Genomic DNA, 19,570 nt, shown 5'->3' with positions numbered 1-19,570 from the left:
CTCACAAAAGATATCCCAGTGGTCAAAAAGTCGGAGAATGGGTGTTCAACTTAATAAGCATCAAAGAAATAGAAATCAAACAATGGGATGCTTTTTATTCCTCTGAAATTGCAGATTTGAATAAAATGAGTTTGCCCAAGGTTATGGAAGGGTCTGCTTTTGGAGAGCAGTTTGATCTGTGTCAAAATTTTTAAAGTATAATTGATTTTATTACTTCTCTGTTAGGCATGATGTAAACGGTAGACAAGGATTATCTCTTGCAATCCTTAGAATCACCCTTTCAGGTAAATAACATGGTTATTTCCATATTAATGATGTAGAAAATGAAGTGTTGGAGGAATAATCCAAACTTCTTCAAGGTTCCTTATATAGTATAATGGAGCCAGAACATCAGACACACCTGATGTTGTCACCAGAGTGTGAACCAACCATGCTTGCCTAACAGTTTATCCCCTAGATATTTATGTATCTAAGACTGAATATGTTTATCACAGTATTTTGTAAGAGCAGAAACCTTTCAAAACAATTGAAATGCCCAACAGTCTACTCCATGGAATACAATGCCGGTATTAAAAATCATATTGAACCAGAAAATATTCATGGGAAAATGTTTGTAATACATTTGTGAAAGGGGCAGATTTCAAAACCATGTTTATAATAAAAATATAGTTTTTAAATACGGAGAAGCTCTTTTGCTGATGGAGAAGCCAACAAAAACAAGACCAGGAACTGACTGTGGCTCAGATCATTTTCTCAGTCAGCGCCAAAGAATTGATGCTTTTGAACTGTGGTGTTGGAGAAGACTCTTGAGAGTCCCTTGGACAGCAAGATCAAACCAGTCCATCCTAAAGGAAATCAGTCCTGAATATTCATTGGAAGGACTGATGCTGAAGCTGAAACTCCAATACTTTGGCCATCTGATGTGAAGAACTGACTCACTGGAAAAGACTCTGATGCTGGGAAAGATTGAAGGCGGGAAGAGAAGGGGACAACAAAGGATGAGATTGTTGGATGGCATCACCGACTCAGTGGACATGAGTTTGGGTAAACTTTGGGAGTTGGTGACAGACAGGGAAGCCTGGCATGCCGTAGTCCATGGGGTCGCAAGGACTCAGACACGACTGAGTGACTGAACTGAACTGAACTGATGTTCCATATGGCTTTCTTTTTGCATTAAACTTCAATTTTTATATATTTATGTGTCATTTTGATAGTGCTTTTATCACCAATGTACTAGACAAACTGATGAAATAGAAAAAATGAAAGGCATGGTGCTCCTACACCAATAAGGCACTTTTATTATGCTGCCTTTAATGATCAACTCTCATTTAACTTGATAGTGGTAAAATGAAACTGACTGAAGAGGGGGTGGAGACTTCCTGTATCACTCACATAAGTACTTGAAACCTTGCAATAACACTTTGGCAGAAGGACTGGGAATTGTAACAAGAATTCCCACATCGGGCTTCCAGCCCTTAAGAATGAATCGGCTGCTGACTCCTTCACTGTCCCTCTGACTTTCCTGGCACTTTGCCAGGTTCCCTAATTCTTTCCCATGGTAAAGAGTTTGGGAAGCTAATATTTCAGTTTTTTAATCTGGTGTTTCCTATTCTCTTTAGATTGATGTGCTTAGTTAAAAAAAAAAAAAAACCTGGTGTTTTTATTTTTATTGTGATGGAAATGGAGAAGTGGACCATCAGTGTTTATATTACTTTTAGCTTACAGAACATTGGATTTGGAAGTTTAGATGTTAGTACAGAGTGAACATCCAGGTCTCTTGGTGCCCAAATGTGTATTTGTCATTGTTTCTATGAACAGGTTCCTGGCATTAATTTACCCGTCAACCAACTGACCTATTTCTTCGCTGCAGTCCTCATTAGTGGTGTTGTACATGAAATTGGACATGGAATAGCAGCTATTAGGTAATGATATTTCCCTCTTTCTCTATATATATACGGGATGCAAAAAAAGCATTTCATTTAGAAGGACTTATTACTAAAATCTGGGACTTCCCAGGTGGTGCTAATGGCAAAGAACCCACCTGCCAATGCAGGAGAAATAAGAGACACGGGTTTGATCCCTGGGTTGGGAAGATCCTCTGGAGTAGGGAAAGGCAACCCACTCCAGTATTCTTGCCTGGAGAATTCCATGGACAGAGGAGCCTGACGTACTACAGTCCATGGGATCGCAGAGTCGGGCACGACTGAAGCAACTTACCACTCACACGTTACTAAAATCTGCTACATTTGATACTTTTTCTTTCTGTGACTACTGCCCAGTGCATATCCACCATTATTACTTTAAGCTACCTTCTCTTTTGTAGACATTAATATATTGATGAATATGCTTAGTTAATTGTGCACATCTATAATCTGGGACTTTCTGTCCTTTGTCCTTTGCCAGCATGGTTATATCCTCATAGTGCATCACTATTTTCATCCAATCCCGAAACCTAATCTTTATATTCATCATTGGATCAGAATGATAACCACTGCAGTCAAATCCCATCCACCTGCCTTCTTAGTACTTACTTTGGCTCATCATCTGAAATACTTTCCTGCTTCTACTCATGGCCTCTGCTGCCTACAGCAAGAACACTGAAAGCTCTGGGTTTGTTAACAAATATCATAGCCTGTCTAGAAAACCAAGTGGGAAAAGATAAGGGAGGATGAGACCTGGGACTTGCTTCAAGTATCATGCCCTGTTCTTGTCTTGACTCTCCAAGTGTATCATTGTAATTATACCTGAGCATTTTAAAGTCTCCTAAATGTGTGAAATCGTGATAGGGGAGAGAGTGAGTCACAACTCCCCTTTATTCCTGATAATGAACACACATACTGATGGGAATGTGTTTCATCCTTTGGGTGTGTGGACCACATAAAAAGTTTTAAAGGAGAAGATTTAATCATTTCTTATTACTTTCCAGTTGCTTATGAAAAGAGTCTGTTGACTCTCATCTTGACAGAGAGTCTTGACCCTCATCTTGACAGAGCATATACTGTTACACAGGTGTGCCATGTAGTGGTTTAAATGGGCGGCTAGTTTTTTTTCTCTCTTTCATCTTTGTTTCCTCTTCTTTAGCTCTGTAGCTTTTAGGGTTTTACATAGAAAAGCATTGTTATTAACAGTTTAATAATTCATAATATGTTTATGAAATAGTATGGGTAATTTTTTATAAAATCCCAGTTGCTGAGAAAAAGTGAATTTTACAGTCATCTTAGATATTTAATGCTAGGTGACAGCACAAAATATTTAGATGATACTTTTTGTCAGAGTAGCTGAGTGGTCTTTTGAGGCTTTTAAATGTAATTCCATTTTCAGAGAATGAGTTGATAAAAAAACAGTTATCTTGAGGACAATCTGAGCATTATGTATTTTAAAATGTACTTAACATTAATTCAGCAATAATACATTTAGATAAAATGCCATCCTTACAATAGCTAAGACAAATATAAATATTTAAATTATTTATTAATACTTGAATTCTATTTTCTACCATCTCCTTCCCTGAAAATAATTCAGAGTAAACCATAAAAATGTTTTTTTTTTTTAGTTTCTCACAGAAATATTATTGCTTTGTATTTGTGACTAATTTTAAGTTATTTGCTCAGCATATTGGTTTCTAAAAACTTTGAAGTTATAAGCTATTTCAGAATGCCCTGTTTTACAAAACATAATTTCACTGATAACTAAATCTGTATGCTATTATAAAATTATGATATACATGTATATCATATATAATTCTTTGTCCAGAGAGACGTGTATTTTAAACAAGAATTTGAATTACATTGGGGAGTTTTATGATTACATGCATTATTAATTTGAAAAATGTGATACTAGTAGTAAATTCCTTTTTCTTATGTGATTTCTTAGGGAACAAGTTCGATTTAATGGCTTTGGGATTTTTCTCTTCATTATTTATCCTGGAGCATTTGTTGATCTGTTCACCACTCATTTGCAACTTATATCACCAGTCCAACAGCTAAGGATATTTTGTGCAGGTAAAAGATTTAAATTTCTTTATATATCTGTGTGATTAGTGGTTTTATGGAAAGTACTCACATCACAAATGTGGTTGATAAACTCAGATTATAAGACTTTAAGTTCAAAGTAGTAGAGCAAAATAATTTACATTGCAGTTTTTTACCCCATTTTTTAACATGAGTTATTTTTAAAAGATTAAAAGTAAAATGAGCAGAACATACTATGAAAATATGGATAAAGCATTGAAGTAGACATGTTCAGTTCAGTCGCTCAGTCATGTCCCTGTCCATCACCAACTCCTGGAGTCCACCGAAACCCATGTCCATTGAGTCTGTGATGCCATCCAACCATTTCATCCGAAGCAGACATGGGAGGTCACTAAATAATCATAAGGAATATAATCCATGATGAAAATGTAATCATGCGTCTTACTGAATAAACAAATCATCAAAACAAAAATAGAAAAAAGTACCAGGAAAAAACACAAACGTAATAAAGGAGGCTTGTCTCTCAACAAATGGCAGTTATGTACGAAAAAGTCTTTATTGTTGAAGCTCTGATTACTAAGATAAAAGTCAATAGTTATGTCAAACCCTATACCATGACAGTTTATTTTCAAGTGCCCAGGAAACTAATAAAAATTGGCCAGTTAAATTCAAAATCATAATTGCAGTATTTTTTTTAATGGTAATGAAGTAATGTGTAAAGTTTTGCTAAAATGAAAAGTCACTACCTTAGGCAGTTATTATGAAATAAGAAATGAAAGTATATCAGTTAAGCAGTCAACTAAAGAAATGAGAAAAGAACTATGAAATAGGTAAGAATTGATGTAATTAGTATAGATAGATAGATACAGTCGGTTAGTCGTGTCCAACTCTTTGCGATCCCATGGACTGTAGCCTGCCAGGCTCCTCTGTCCGTGGAATTCTCCAGGCAAGAATACTGCATCAGTTCAGTTCAGTCACTCAATTGTGTCCAATTCTTTGCGACCCCGTGGACTGCAGCACGCCAGGCTTTCCTGCCCATCACCAACTCCCAGAGCCTGCTCAAACTCATGTCCATCAAGTCAGTGATGCCATCCAACCATCTCATCCTCTGTCGTCCCCTTCTCCTCCTGCCTTCAGTCTTTCCCAGTATCAGGGTCTTTTCCAATGAGTCAGTCTTCGCATGAGGTGGCCAAAGTATTGGAGTTTCAGCTTCAGCATTAGTCCTTCCAATGAATATTCAGGACTGATTTTCTTTAGGATGAACTGGTTTAATCTCCTTGCAATCCAAGGAGCAAGCGTCTTTTAATTTCATGGCTGCAGTCACCATCTTCGATGATTTTGGAGCCCAGGAAAATAAAGTCTGTCACTGTTTGAATTGTTTCCCCATCTTTTTGCCATGAAGTGATGGGACCAAGGGATTCTCAGGAGTCTTCTCCAACACCACAGTTCAAAAGCATCAATTCTTCCGCGCTCAACTTTATAGTCCAACTCTCACATCCATACATGACTACCGGAAAAACCATAGCTTTGACCAGATGGACCTTTATCTGCTAAGAATACTGCAGTGGGTAGCCATTCCCTTCTCCTGGGGATCTTCCCAACCCAGGGATTAAACCCCGGTCTCCTGCATTGCAGGCAGATTCTTTACCATCTGAGCCACTAGGGAAGCCCCATAATCAGTATGAAAATACACAAAAAGTGTAATAAATTAGAAAAAAAAAACTTTTAAATTCAAGAGTTCTTGGAAGAACAAAAGATTAAGCAATGGAGAAAACATTTATAGACAGAATTAGCAGTCAGATTGGGGAATGACAACTGATACAGAGAAATTTTAAACAATTATAAAAGTGTTCTTTCTTCATCTGCAAAAAATTTTCACAAACCTGGATAATTATTTTTTAAATAGCCTAAATTAACCCCAGCAGAAATAGAAAAAAAAAATTATAAATAGGATGATTACCACAGAAGAAATTAAGGAAGTTGAAGAATGGTCCTGAAAGTTCAATATGTAGAATTATTTCAAATCTTGAAGAAAAGATTTTTCTTTTCAATTCCAATTTAGCATAAACTTTCCAGATTACATATAGAAGGAAGCCAAGAATTTTTTTAAAGTTGGTGTACTAACACTGCTGTATCCTGTAAAGCACACAAAAAAATTCTATAGACAGTTGGTGCATGTAAACAACACAAAGATGGCTTAACATTAGGAAATGTTATATGTGAATGTGGTAAACACTGATTACCCTTAAGGGAAAAATATAACCTCAGCAGATATTGAAATGGGTATTTAATAAAATTCAATATCCATTAATGCTTAAAAAACAAAAATCTTTAGAAAAAGTGGAAATAGTTGGATATTTACTAATGGTATAAAACTTAAAAGCATTTCTATTAAAGCACTGGCCCCTAACCTTTTGGGAACCTGGGACCAGTTTTGTGGAAGACAAAAACCAGGGGTTGAGGGGTGGATATGGTTCAAATGGTAATGCAAGTGATGGACCAGTGCTAGTCTATGGCCCAGCACCTTGTATTAAAGGAAAAGACAGGCATTCCGACTATCACTGATATTGTTAAACGGTCTATAAATGTGGGTCGGTGCAATTAAAAAATTTTTTAGTGCAATTAAATTTAAAAAAAGCATAAATATTAGAAAAGGATAGGTCTTCTCCTCCCTCCCCCCTATCCCCGCCATACTCATACAGGTGGTGGAGTAGAAGGGGAGGGACAATGAAAATCAATGAAAATGAAACAAAAAATTATGCAGAGCCTGGTTGCTATACTCAAAAGAAACACTTGCTTAGCACGCTAAGCAGCGCGGGTACGGGGGTGGGGGAGATGGCGCATGTGCGAGCGTACAACTGTGGGCACGTACTGGACTGTGGGCACGTACAACTGTGGGGCGCCTCAGCTTAGAAGCGCATGTGCAAGGTGCCCCAAAGCGCATGCGCAAGGTTCCCCAAAGCGCATGCGCGCTGCCAACCCAGGAGCACTTGCGCCTCGTCCGCGTCGTGCTCTGCAACCGCGCGCACTTTCTTGCAAAGCACGAGGTTTTCTCCTTTCGGCTTTTTTTTCCGCGGCCTTTTGGTCACCAGTCCGCTGATTAGTAGCCTCTGAAGAGCCCTCAGCCATGGACTCCCACGAGTCATTCTATGTCACAGAGGACCTGGAGTTGTATCCAGAGATCGTGGGGCTGCAGCAGGTGCAGCTGGCGCCCGTCACTGAGGAGAGCCTCTACGAGGAGACCGTCTGTGAGGAGACCGTCTGTAAGGAGACCGTCTGTGAGGAGACCGTCTATGAGGAGACCGTCTGTGAGGAGGCCGTCTATGAGGAGACCGTCTGTGAGGAGACCGTCTGTGAGGAGACCGTCTCTGTGGAGACCATGGGGACGGAGGCAATCATGGAATACAAGGATGTCACCGGCAATTGGTTCCATGGTGGCCACCACTATCCACCTCTGATTGCGCTGCAGCCTCTTTTTACAAGCAGTCCAGCCCAAGGGGACCGTGACCAAGAAATGGTCATGGTGCAGACGCGGGAGGAGGTTGTGACCTGCTGCCAAACCGAAAGCCTTCAGGCCAGTGACCAGACTTTCATCCCAGGCCTCGACGACAGCTACTTTGAGCAGACCTTGGCTCCTCTGTCAGGCTCCACGTCTTCCTCAGCCTGCAACTTCAGCAGGAAGCCCAGCGGCCGCGGCCAGAAACCCGACGGTAAGAAGGGTTACCCGGGCAGTGAGGCGACGGTGGGAAGCAGCTCCGAGGGAGGCCCTAAGAAGTGGGAGCAGAAGCAGGTCGAGATCCAAACCCTAGAGGGTCAGTTCTCTGTCACCATGTGGTCCGCAACCAATAAGAAAGACCCTGAGGCTGGACAGACTGAGAACTCAGTTCCTGATTATTCAGAGTACTTGACGGGTAAAAAACTGCCTCCTGAGGGAACTCCTGGTATTGATCTCTCAGATCCCAAACAACTGGCCGAATTTGCTAAAATGAAACCTAAAAATACTAAAGATGATGTGCCGAGAACAGTAGCTTGCCCTCACACAGGCTGCTTGAAGATGTTCAGGGATAGAGCTGCTTTGAAAAAACATATGCACACCCATGGTCCCAGAGTTCATGTCTGTGCAGAATGTGGCAAAGCTTTTGTTGAAGGCTCAAAATTGAAACGTCATCAACTGGTGCATACCGGAGAGAAGCCATTTCAGTGCACCTTTGAAGGCTGCGGAAAACGCTTTTCCCTAGATTTCAACCTGCGCACCCACGTGCGAATCCATACCGGAGATAGGCCCTACGTGTGCCCTTTCAGTTGCTGTAATAGAAGGTTTTCTCAGTCAACTAACCTGAAATCTCATATCTTAACACATACTAAGAATAAAAATAGCAAGTAAAAAGAAGGGAAGACTCTTCTCAGGCTCGGAAAGTGTCTTCCAGTTGTGTAATTGAAAATGAATATGCCTCTCTTTCGTAGACTGTTTCTAGAAAAGAATTTTGTGACTGACTCCAGTATATCTAAGGGTTAAGTTTTGATAGATTTAGTAAAAATAAAATTAAAAGGTTAAAAAAAAAGGACAAAAAAAGAAAAGAAAAAAAAAGTAATTCTTCATATAACATTGTTAAGAAGTTCTGTCTTGTTCTGTAGTTTTGTCTTGTTCTGTAAAACCACTTGAAAAATAGGATTTTGTAATGCTTGCTCGTGGATCTCACATCAAAAGACTGTTCTTTAAAAAAAGAAAAGACTGTTCTTTATCCAACTGTGATAAAAATGGGACTTTTCACATTACTTTAAAATGAAGTTTTGCCTATTGTTTGAATTTTTGAAGTTCTGTATTTTCTAAATGTTCATGTTTATATTTTTTAAGAATATGTTTAGTACTAAAAAAAAAAGAATATGCTTAGTAGTTCTGTGTATAGTTTTTCTGGAAGTAGATAACTTTGCTTGCAGGTTTTCTTCAAATGAGTAAACTGCTGCTGCTGCTAAGTCGCTTCAGTCGTGTCCGACTCTGTGCGACCCCATAGACGGCAGCCCACCAGGCTCCCCCGTCCCTGGGATTCTCCAGGCAAGAAAGTGGGTTGCCATATCCTTCTCCAATGCCTGAAAGTGAAAAATGAAAGCGAAGTCGCTCGGTGGTGTCTGACTCTTCGCCACCCCATGGACTGCAGCCTACCAGGCTCCTCCATCCATGGGATTTTCCAGGCAAGAGTACTGGAGTGGGGTGCCATTGCCTTCTCCGAAAAAAACTTATATAGGTTTTGTTTGCTATCTTAATTTTGGTTGTATTCTTTGACATTAATGAATGTTACATAACAGTGTTTTAACTGCATTGAATTAGTAGTTTTGAATATTAGGTAAGTTGTAGTAGTCAGTTTAAACCTGTTTTAGTCTTTTTACTCCCCCCGCTCCCCAAATACTGCCAGGTACTGTTGTTTAGTCCTTTCTTTGCCTGTTCAGTTAGGGAATGGTGCTCAGCTGTGGAATACATTGTGTACGTAATGACTCTTTTACCATTTGGTGTGTAAATCCTTTATAATAGACAAAGCAAAAAATAAAAATACCTGTTCTAAAGAAAAAAACTTGTCTTTATAAGTATTGTAGCTAGAAAATAGAGAAAATGGGGAGGGTGCTAGTGGCATCTGGTGGGTGGGTAGAGGCCAGGGTTGCTACTAAACATTTTACAACGCACAGGTCAGTCCCCTACAACAAAGAATTATCTGGCCCAAAGTGCCAGTAGTGCCACTGTTGAGAAACCTGGCTCCAGAGAAAGCAAAAACGGTAACAAAAATTCATTTGGTGCACTGAAAAGCAAATCATTAATGAACAAGAGGTTGTTTAAACAAAGGAAATAAAGGTACCCACATTGCAACTTAGCCATCACTGGAAATCTGAAATCTAGCAGGGTGGTCTGGTACCAGCTGCATCCCTGAAAAGAGATAGGAGGCTCCCCAGAGGGTCAAAGAATCAGTGCTGCTATGTGCCCCTCTGAGTGTTGCTTGGATGAGAAGAGCCAGGGTTGTATGGTGGGGTCATCCTGATAAAGAAGAGGTAGGGTACAACATTTAGGGAGTTCTGTTGGACTGTACCATCGTGAGGAGAAAGCTGAATATAGCACATGGTAGTGGTGGCAAATCTAATCAGTGGGGATGGATTTTTGTGAAATTGTGGGACTAGCAACAGGGTGTGGGGTGGTGGGAGGGGTGGAATAGCTGTATTCCTAAATTAGTTTCACTAGGGTAAATTCCAGTGGGTCAAAGAATCAGAGGGTTTTGTTTGTTTGTTTGGTCTTAATTTTGTTTTTTAAGTGATCTATGAAAGCAATACAAAAGAACACAGATCTTCTACAATCTTGAACTGGGAATAAATGAGCCATTTGACCACACCAAAATTTAAAATATATGCATAGGCAAAACTATAAACCTAGCCAAACAAACTGGAGGAAATGATCAAAATACCTCATATAGAAGACCAAATTCCTCAATGTATGTATTACAAATAATAATACATATCAATTCATTTTTTTAAAAATTCAAAAAATGCAAACTGACAATGGATAAAAGTAAGCAATTCTCAAACAACAATATAACCATTTAATAACCATGAAAAATGTACGAACTCATTCATATTTAAAGAAATAGAAATCAAAACAAAGATTTTACTTTTCACCTGGCAGATAACAGTCTAAAATTATGATAGCATCCAGTGTTGTTTAGAGGGTGGGGAAACATGACAATTATAAGAATATAATGCAGACTTGGAGGTTAACTTTAATGCATATATTTTTGACCCAACAATTCCATTTTTGTATAATTGTCCATACCTTCAGAGATGTGATCTTAATCAGATGCATAACATCATGAGCAAAGTTGTTGCAACACTGTGTGAAAAAGTTAAGATAGCCTAAGTGATCATTAGTAGGGAACCTTATTAATAAGTCAATATGTTTTTTAAAAAATAGATTACTCTGTAGTGGATATAAGGAATAGGTTAGATATGAATGTGCAGATAAGGGAAAAGTCAAAAGTATATAAATGAAAAAGCAAAACACAGTTTCAGATAAATAGCTTGATACCATTGGTGTTTTTATTTATTTATTTTTTTAATTTTTTTTCATTGATGTTTTTAAAACATGTCTGTGTATAAAACAGAAAGGATTGTTTACCCAATTATGTCTTGGGCTAGAGGAACATCTTGAAATGTACATGAAACATATATTATTAGCTAGAAATCTGGCTGCTGTAATACCTAAAAATAACAGTGACTTAAACACTCATAAAACATTAGAGATGTAAGTAGTTCAATGCTGATAATGGTAATTCTATGATCTGGAGGACTGAAGCGCTTTCTATCTTAGCTTTACGATTTCCCGTGTGCAGCTTCTGTGTCGTACACTCAAGTTTAGCTCCATTATAGCTACATTCCAACCAGTAAGACAATTCCCATCACCTCTGCTCGCATCCTTTTGCTGAAGTACAGTCATATGGCCACAGTCCCCTTAGATCTGGGCGATATCTTTAAGTTACATTTCTATCATTACAGGACACTGGTGCTGTCAGCCTCCTAGGGATGTTTGGAATGTGTGGGGTGGGGGACGTTGGTTGGTTGTCTCGGTGACATATATATGATATATATCCTGTATTGTAAGGGGCAAGACCTGCACACCTAAGAATCACACTGCCCAGAGAGCTGATATTTCCTCCACCCTGCCCCATAAGAAAAACTGTACTAGAGAGCGAGGATTGGTATGGGAGGGGCTGTTACACGGTGGTATGCTAGTGAATGTTTAGCATATAGCCCAAAGGAAAGGGTGGAAAGTGAAGTCGCTCAGTCGTGTCCGACTTTTGCAACCCCATGGACTGTAGCCTGTCAGGCTCCTCCGTCCATGGGACTTTCAAGGCAAGAGTGCTGGAGTGGATCGCCATTTCTTTCTCCAGGGGATCTTCCCGACCCAGGAATCGAACCAGGGTCTCTCGCACTGCGGGCAGACGCTTCACCGTCTGAGCCACCAGGGAAGCCCCGGAGGGAAGGGTGGAAACCTCTGATAAACCAGCATTTGCTCATGTCTGTAGTATAAATACTCCCACCACGGCCAATTCGAAGGCACCAAGTGGTGCCTCCTAGTGGAGGAATTGGTTAAAGAGGCCCCGTCAGCTGTGGCAAGCTGGTAGGAGCAGGCTCCAGCACAACACTCAATTCTCCGATCTCTATAGAGATGGTGGAGATAGTTTATAGTCTTGATGTAAGATACATACCCCAGTTCAGCAAGAATGTTTTTTACTGCATCATAACTTTTATTTGATAGCTCTAAAGTTCCTTTCAAAGATCACAAGTATGTTTAAATGAATACATAACATTTTCTGAAAAAAAGCTATGGTAAGTAGAAGATACTCTATTCAGTATATGCACATACACACCCCTTTACATAGGTAATAAATGTATATATATTGAGAGAGAATGTAGACTCTAACAGTGTTAAATCGTATTAGCATGTGGTCTTCCTAGTGTTGAATTAACATAGTCATTTTAGATTTCAGTATTTGAAATTAAAGAAGCTTATAACTGAACATGTCTTCTGTACTAATAAATTGATCTATCTGCCTCACAGCTGCTTCTGGTGACTTTCCTAATATATCAGAATGCCTAGGTGTAATGAAATACAACTACCCTGCCCCTGGTTGAACTTACTCTTTTTGTTCCCTCTTTTCAGGTATCTGGCATAATTTCATCCTTGCACTCCTGGGTATTTTAGCTCTTATTCTCCTTCCTGTAATTCTCTTGCCGTTTTACTACACTGGAGTTGGGGTGCTTATCACTGAAGTTGCTGAGGTAAATGATAAGTTGTCTGGGGTATTCCACCAGATTTTGTGAAGTAACACTTAGCATTTTATGTCAGGAACTTTTATTCAAATTCCTCTCATGCACAGAATGTTCAGTTTTTCCTAAAGAAATTACGGTAATCCTTTCGAAGAAATAGTTTTGTGAAACACACTGGCTCTTTTAAAATACTGAAAATTGTTTCTGTTCTGAGTTACAAGAATGATATCAAGATTTTCTACCTGTAATTTGTTGATAAAATGCATCATTTACCTTTACTGTTTGTTTCATAATTGTGCTTTTGAGTCAAATGTCTTTACTCCTGAAAAGTAAGAAAGATGAAACCTAAGCTAGCCAGCCAGAACATTTCATGGGAGTTTTAAGTTATTAATGTCTTCAACTCTGTCTTTCACTCCCTTAGACTACTATGATGGTATCAAGTCATCTCTTCACACTTTGGGAAGAGAAAAATTACGTTTGTGAGCAACTGACTCACATACTGATATACTCACTATGCTGACAGTATTGTCTGCATATTTGGGACTGTTTAGATAAGGTCTTGTCTTATCATTTTCTCCCTTGGTGATATAGGAAAATGAAGGCATTCTGGCAACCACTTTCACAAAAAAATTTTAATTAGCAGCTTGGGAAAAACTGTCATTTTAATCTTAACTGTTGGTGAGTGAGGTTTGTTTGTTTTTTCAGTTGCAAAAAATTCAAAATCTTAGTCAAGTACGAAAAGTATAATTGTTGGGTTTTATTTTGTTATTTTTCTAGGACTATGCATCATGGATTCAAAGCTGGATTGTTTTTGCATTATTCAAAACTTTCTACTTAATTCAGTGTCTTTATTATTTGCTCAGATTAATCATAGCTTGTCTTCACACATTTTCTGATTTGGTTCTGCCCTCTTACCAAGGACTCACCTGCAATTGGACCCAGAGGCCTTTTTGTGGGAGACCTTGTCACCCATCTACAGGATTGTCCTGTTACCAATGTACAAGACTGGAATGAATGTCTGGATACCATCACCTATGAGCCCCAAATTGGTTACTGTATAAGTGCATCAACTTTGCAGCAGTTAAGCTTCCCAGTTAGAGGTATGTATATTTTCTCAGTATGATATAATTTAGGACTGCAAGCAGTAGTCCTTGCCATTCATTAATTCTTAGATTATGTGTGTAGATTTATTTTGTTCTAACTTCCTTAAAACAAATCAGTAAAGTAATAATAGGCCTAAACGAGTAAACATCCTTCTTGGTAAATTAGATAATAATATGTATGTTTTGTCTATTATATTTTGTTGTTGAACTTCTAACGAATTTCATCTTTGATTTTCAGAACTCTAGGATCTAATTCAGCATTTAGATAACACTTGTGTTTAGTCAGCATTCAAGCTCAAACATAACCAATTAACTAAATTTCAGTAATTAAATACCCTTGTGCTATGTGGATGGTGGCATGTCCAAAGCTATTTGGGATATGGTTTTTTCATGTGGCAGGTGTCCAGAGAAAATCATCTTGATGTCCAAAAAAACTTCCTGAAGTCAGATCTGTTGTTCTGTCTAATAGGCAACAGGGTGAAGCAAGTTTACTTTCAGAAGCTGCCAAATGTATTTTTAGCTCTTCCATCTCTGGAAAATCGGTCTCCCAACTCTTAATACAAAACCCTGGGGATCCAAATCATTGAAAGTGTTGGAAAGCACAAATTATACTCACATTTTTAAATCAAGAAATGCTTGAGTACTTTTACATATCTACTGGGGTTAAGAAATATGATTAATTATTAAAAATAATTTTATTAAAGTGCCATGTGCAAAGTGGCAAAGTAGTAAGAACTGGTTTAAATTTTTTTTCATATGTAATCTTCCATGTATAACCTATTATTTAAGATTAATTTTTATTTGTTTGGCACACTGGGTCTTAGTTGTGGCACACAATATCTTTAGTTGCTGCATGCAAACTCAGTTGGAGCATGTGGGATCTAGTTTCCCCACCAGAGATTGAACTCGGGACCCCTTCATTGGGAGCTTGGACTCTTAGCCACTGAAACACCAAGTCCCTCTACCCATTTTTAAGAGCTCTTTTTATTGCAAAAACTTTTCACACATAAATAAATGTTAAGAAAGTAGTATAGGGAATTCCCTGGAGGTCCAGTGGTTAGGACTCCATGCTTTCACTGCTGAGGATGTGGGTTCAATCCCTGTTGGGGAAACCAAGATCCTGCATGTCTTGCTGTGAGGGCAAAAAGAAAGAGGGAGAGTAATATAAATGAAACCTCATGCATCCTTCTCCCAGCTTCAGCAATTATCAACACTTTGCCAATTTTTTCATCCAGCCTGTCCACCTTTAAAGGAAATATTTGAAAGCACATTCCAGGTATCCTGTGATTTCATTCATAAACCTTAGCATATCTTTAATAGATGATGACCTTTTAGACATGACCACAGTACTATTATTACACCTAACAAAATTAACAATAATTCCTAATATCTAATTGGTATTCACTCTTCCCTGTTTTTTTTTTCTTTTTTACAGTTGGTTTCGGTTGGATGGTATGTCTTTTAAGTTATAACAATTCCCTCTGACACTTTAAAAAAAATCATTTGTTAAAGAAACTGAGTCATTTGTTTTGTCAAATTTATCATTAACATGTTCAAGTATCCCCCACATTTCCTATAGGAGGTAGTTAGGTCTAGAGACTTGATTAGACTCAGCATCCATTTTTGACAAGGGCAAAAATACCTAGGTAGCACTCAGTACTTCAAATTGCATCTCATGTTTTTCCATGTATTGCATCTTTTCAAATGGGTATGTAATCCACAGTATCTTCTTCTGTAAGAGAAGAATCCATTATTTCATACTTAAGTCCTTTATCATTTTCCTCAAGTTTGTCTAAATTTGGTATAACTAGTATTGAATTACCAAAGCCAAAATGACATTGTTATCAAATAAAATTTCTCTCCAATAGAATCGTTTTATTTAGGATATCTGTGTTTCAATGTTTATAGTTAGTCTTTTCCTGGCAGACAGAATGGAAGTGAAATTTTTCTTGAAATACTCCAGAGTTCTTTCCTTATTAATTTTTTGAGTATTTCACTATTATGGATCCTATGCTACATTTTGGAGGTATTTACTTAAAAACCCAAAGCAGGTATTACTCTTACCACACTCCCACACTAATAAAAAAAAAAATCAATCCCCAAATAATAGTTCTTCAGTATATATTTCATCTCCTTAGAAGTGACTGTATTAGGATACTTGTTGATTTTATATTGTGACTGTATCTGATAAACCTGTACCTTCATTTAATCATTTTTTAATGGAGTGCCTATACTTAGCCAGATTGTAGAAATCTTAATGACTGTAAATATAACTTAAAATAATATACTAGATTAATTTAAATGACAGGTTTGACCCCTGGAGCTATGGACTTTTAGAAAGCTATGGATTGATATTGTTTTACATGTATCTAGGTACATTTGTTACCATACATTATAATTGAGAGCATAAATATAGCCAAATATGGTAATATAAGATAACCTATATTCCAAAAGTAATTGATACTCAATTTAGAATAAAATTAGGTATGCACAATTAAAATTTTAAGAATTTATACCACTTCAAAACAGTAAAGCCACTTGGAAAAGATCTGACCCTGAAAGAGCCCATAAGCTGTCCCAGCCAATCATTTCTGGCCTTACTTCATACCCTGACTTTCCTAGGTGTATTATTAGATTTTTAAAGCTATTCCCTAAGATATTAAGCATACTAAATGTTCTCCTTTAAATGTTAACAGGTGGATTTCTGGCAAATTTTTAAAAACGTGGTTAACCTACATGAAATGACCATTCATTTTATGAAATTGTTGGGACCTTCTGTTTTTCTTCGGTCGATCCTTTCCTTTTTTATTTTTAAACATTAACCTGCTAACCTAGGAGCGGCATCAACAGAGCCAAGGCTGGTTTTATTCTACATCTGCCCTTGGTGCATGGAGTAAGCCTAATGAGCTTGTCCCATACACTCCTTAGAGATTGAATGGCCTTTCCAGGAAGCCCCAGAAAGGACACTGGGTGAGGGCTTGGAGATCTTTGTACCTAGAATAGATCTCTTCTTTCATTCTGAGTCAGAACAGAACAAACTTTTCCCCTATTCATATTCAAAGTGAAAGTGAAGTCCCTCAGTTGTGTCCGACCCTCAGCGACCCCATGGACTCAGACTACCAGGCGGCTCCATCCATGGGATTTTCCAGGCAATAGTACTGGAGTGGGTTGCCATTGCCTTCTCCAATGCATGAAAGTGAAAAGTGAAAGTGAAGTCGCTCAGTCGTGTCCAACCCTCAGCGACCCCATGGACTGCAGCCTTCCAGGCTCTTCTGTCCGTGGGATTTTCCAGGCAAGAGTACTGGAGTGGGGTGCCATTGCCTTCTCCAATTCATGTTCAAACCTCTGCTTAATTTAGGATTGCCATGTATCCATATGCCATTAGTTCCATTTGAATGGAACTAAAAGTTACAGACAAGAACTAGTTTGGTTCTTTTGGGGGACATATTTTTGGCCTCACTGTATGGCATGTTAGTTCCACAAGCGGGAGTTGTACCCGCACTGTCTACAGTAGAAGCACAGAGTCTTCACCACTGGACCACCGGGGAAGTCCCTTTGGACTATTTTCTAACAAGTAGCTTACATTCTCTTTCTTTAGTTTGAGGGGACACTCTTCATATATGCCTAAAGCTAAGTTCATTTTTTCTTTTTTGTAAGTGTTGTCTTGAGTAAGAAAGGCTACTAAGTCCAGCATTTGAGCTGCATTTTTAAAAAGCGTGAGATTGAATACTAAAGGCAACTACTACCTAAAATTAATCTATGAGCCCAGACTCCTGCAGCCTCTTTGAATAACCTATATTCCTGTTCAGAGGAGGTGAGGGCATATACGTATAACTGCCTGGCAAAGGGAGTGTTGTCCTATATTATGCATCTTTAACTGAAGTGAGAAAAGACCATTCCTGACCTGGTTTAAGATAATGTAAGGAAAACTCTGGAAATCTTTTCCATACAATTTGAGTACCCAGATTGTTTTTATGCCCAAATCTCTCATGTTCGGAGAAAAAGTATATGTTCTCCCATTGTGAGTATCAAGGTAGGGTCAAGGTTTCTTTGCTCTTATCCATTGAAAAGAGAGAGTGTGTGTATGTGTGTTTATAATTTTTTTAACTGTTTTTTACTAGGTGGTGCTGGTATAAATTCTACTATAAAACTAAGAATAAATAGGTTTGCCTGCCTATATTGGAACTCTAGTTACAGTTAAATATTTATTAAACTAGGGTAAGAAAATTGTTCAGTTCATTTTAGTGATGTAGAAAGTAGTGAAGACTGTTAACTATAGACTGGAAAAGTTTCTTCCTTCCAACCTTATTCCAAAATAACCTCTGGTTTAGACCATCCTTTGAAGACTAGACTATATCTACAAGTATCTTAGGGTACATTCAAAATATACAGGTTCTCCCTGTAGTGGAATTGTGAAACTAATCTGGACTTAATTTTCCTAGTTGTTTCCCCATCTGGGGAGATGTAAGGGACAATTCTAATCTCCTAGAGTTAAATTGAAGCCAAGAAAGCTTCTGGGACTTCCCATTGCATTCTCTCTCTCTTTTTTTTTTTTGGCGGGGGTGGGGGGGCGGGCGCTGCATGGCTTATGGAATCTTAGTTCCCCAGTCAGGGATTGAACCTGAGCCGCCCACAACGGAAGCACGGAATCTTAACCACTGGACCACCAAGGAAGTCCCCCCACTGCAGTCTTGAATGTGCCTTCCAATGTAGAATTGAATAAGTCTCTCGTGTTGATGTGTGTGTGCATGCTCAGTGGTGTTTGACTCTTTGCGACCCCATGGAGTATAACCTGCCAGGCTCTTCTGTCCATGGGAGTTCCCAGACAAGAATACTGGAGTGGGTTGCCATTTCCTTCTCCAGGGGATCTTCCCAACCCAGGGATCGAACCCATGTCTCCTGCTTGGCAAGCAGATTTTTTACCACTAAGCCACCTGGAAGGCCCCTCATGTTGATAGCAGTATAGTAATGTGAAAATTACCTTTGGCATCCCTGTCGTATAGGTTAAGAATTGAGTCACAAAAATTAAGTGACTTGTCCTTTAATGTGACCCAGTAGAAAAGATTGTAAAATAAAAAATATTTTTAAACATTTATATTTTTTAAATTAATAAACAGATATGTCACAGTTTACTTCTCACATGATAACAAACTATTAAACTCTTTAAATGGAAAATTCCATATTTCAGGAGGTACTTCATCTTGTCAGGGCAGCCACAGCCATTGATTTGTGTTTTGATTGGATTAATCACCATAAGAAGAAGCCTTAACCCAGAGGTCACATATTAGTGATACTGTAGGGGCCAAATCCAGCCTTGGCAAATGTGTATGATTTGACTTCCTTGGCAGTCCAGTGGTTAAGACTCCACACTACCACTGCAGGGGGCATGGGTTCAATCCCTGGTCAGGGAACTAAGATCTCACATGCCTTGAAGCCCAGCCAAAAAAAGAAAGAAGTTTCTCATGAAAGTCCAGACTTTGTATTTCTCTTGAAATAAAATGGATCATCTCTTGACCCTCAGTCCCAAGTGAAGTGGCCCGGCTGCTTACCCTACTTAGAACAGGATATGTATTCTCTAATTCATCACAGTCCCCACCATTTCCAATTTTTTCCACATACTATCCACTTAATATATTTGATACTTGCTTGGCCCCTTTAAGCTTGTTATTAGACATGCCATATCAACAGTGATAT

At 38.5% G+C, this 19,570-nt stretch overlaps 1 protein-coding gene across 4 annotated transcripts in view; it reads left to right on the top strand.

Annotated features, from left to right (window-relative positions):
• Nucleotides 1–19,570, top strand: part of MBTPS2 (membrane bound transcription factor peptidase, site 2) — a 47,327-nt gene that overhangs the window by 14,146 nt on the left and 13,611 nt on the right. The window contains exons 4-7 of one of the 4 annotated variants that reach the window (XM_005897737.3): nucleotides 1,819–1,922; nucleotides 3,874–4,001; nucleotides 12,667–12,785; nucleotides 13,693–13,873. In XM_005897737.3, the coding sequence (XP_005897799.1) occupies nucleotides 1,819–1,922; nucleotides 3,874–4,001; nucleotides 12,667–12,785; nucleotides 13,693–13,873 (532 nt within the window). Of the gene's footprint in view, nucleotides 1–1,818; nucleotides 1,923–2,926; nucleotides 3,010–3,873; nucleotides 4,002–7,063; nucleotides 10,081–12,666; nucleotides 12,786–13,692; nucleotides 13,874–19,570 lie in introns of those variants that run through there. The other 3 variants (XM_070366217.1, XM_070366216.1, XM_070366215.1) reach the window with 3 other exon arrangements.

The sequence above is a fragment of the Bos mutus genome, chromosome X (genome assembly GCF_027580195.1).
Source record: "Bos mutus isolate GX-2022 chromosome X, NWIPB_WYAK_1.1, whole genome shotgun sequence".
In the NCBI taxonomy this organism is placed as follows: Eukaryota; Metazoa; Chordata; class Mammalia; order Artiodactyla; family Bovidae; genus Bos; species Bos mutus.
The sequence above is the reverse complement of the archived record's forward strand: the minus strand, read 5'-3'. Positions and strand labels throughout refer to the sequence as shown.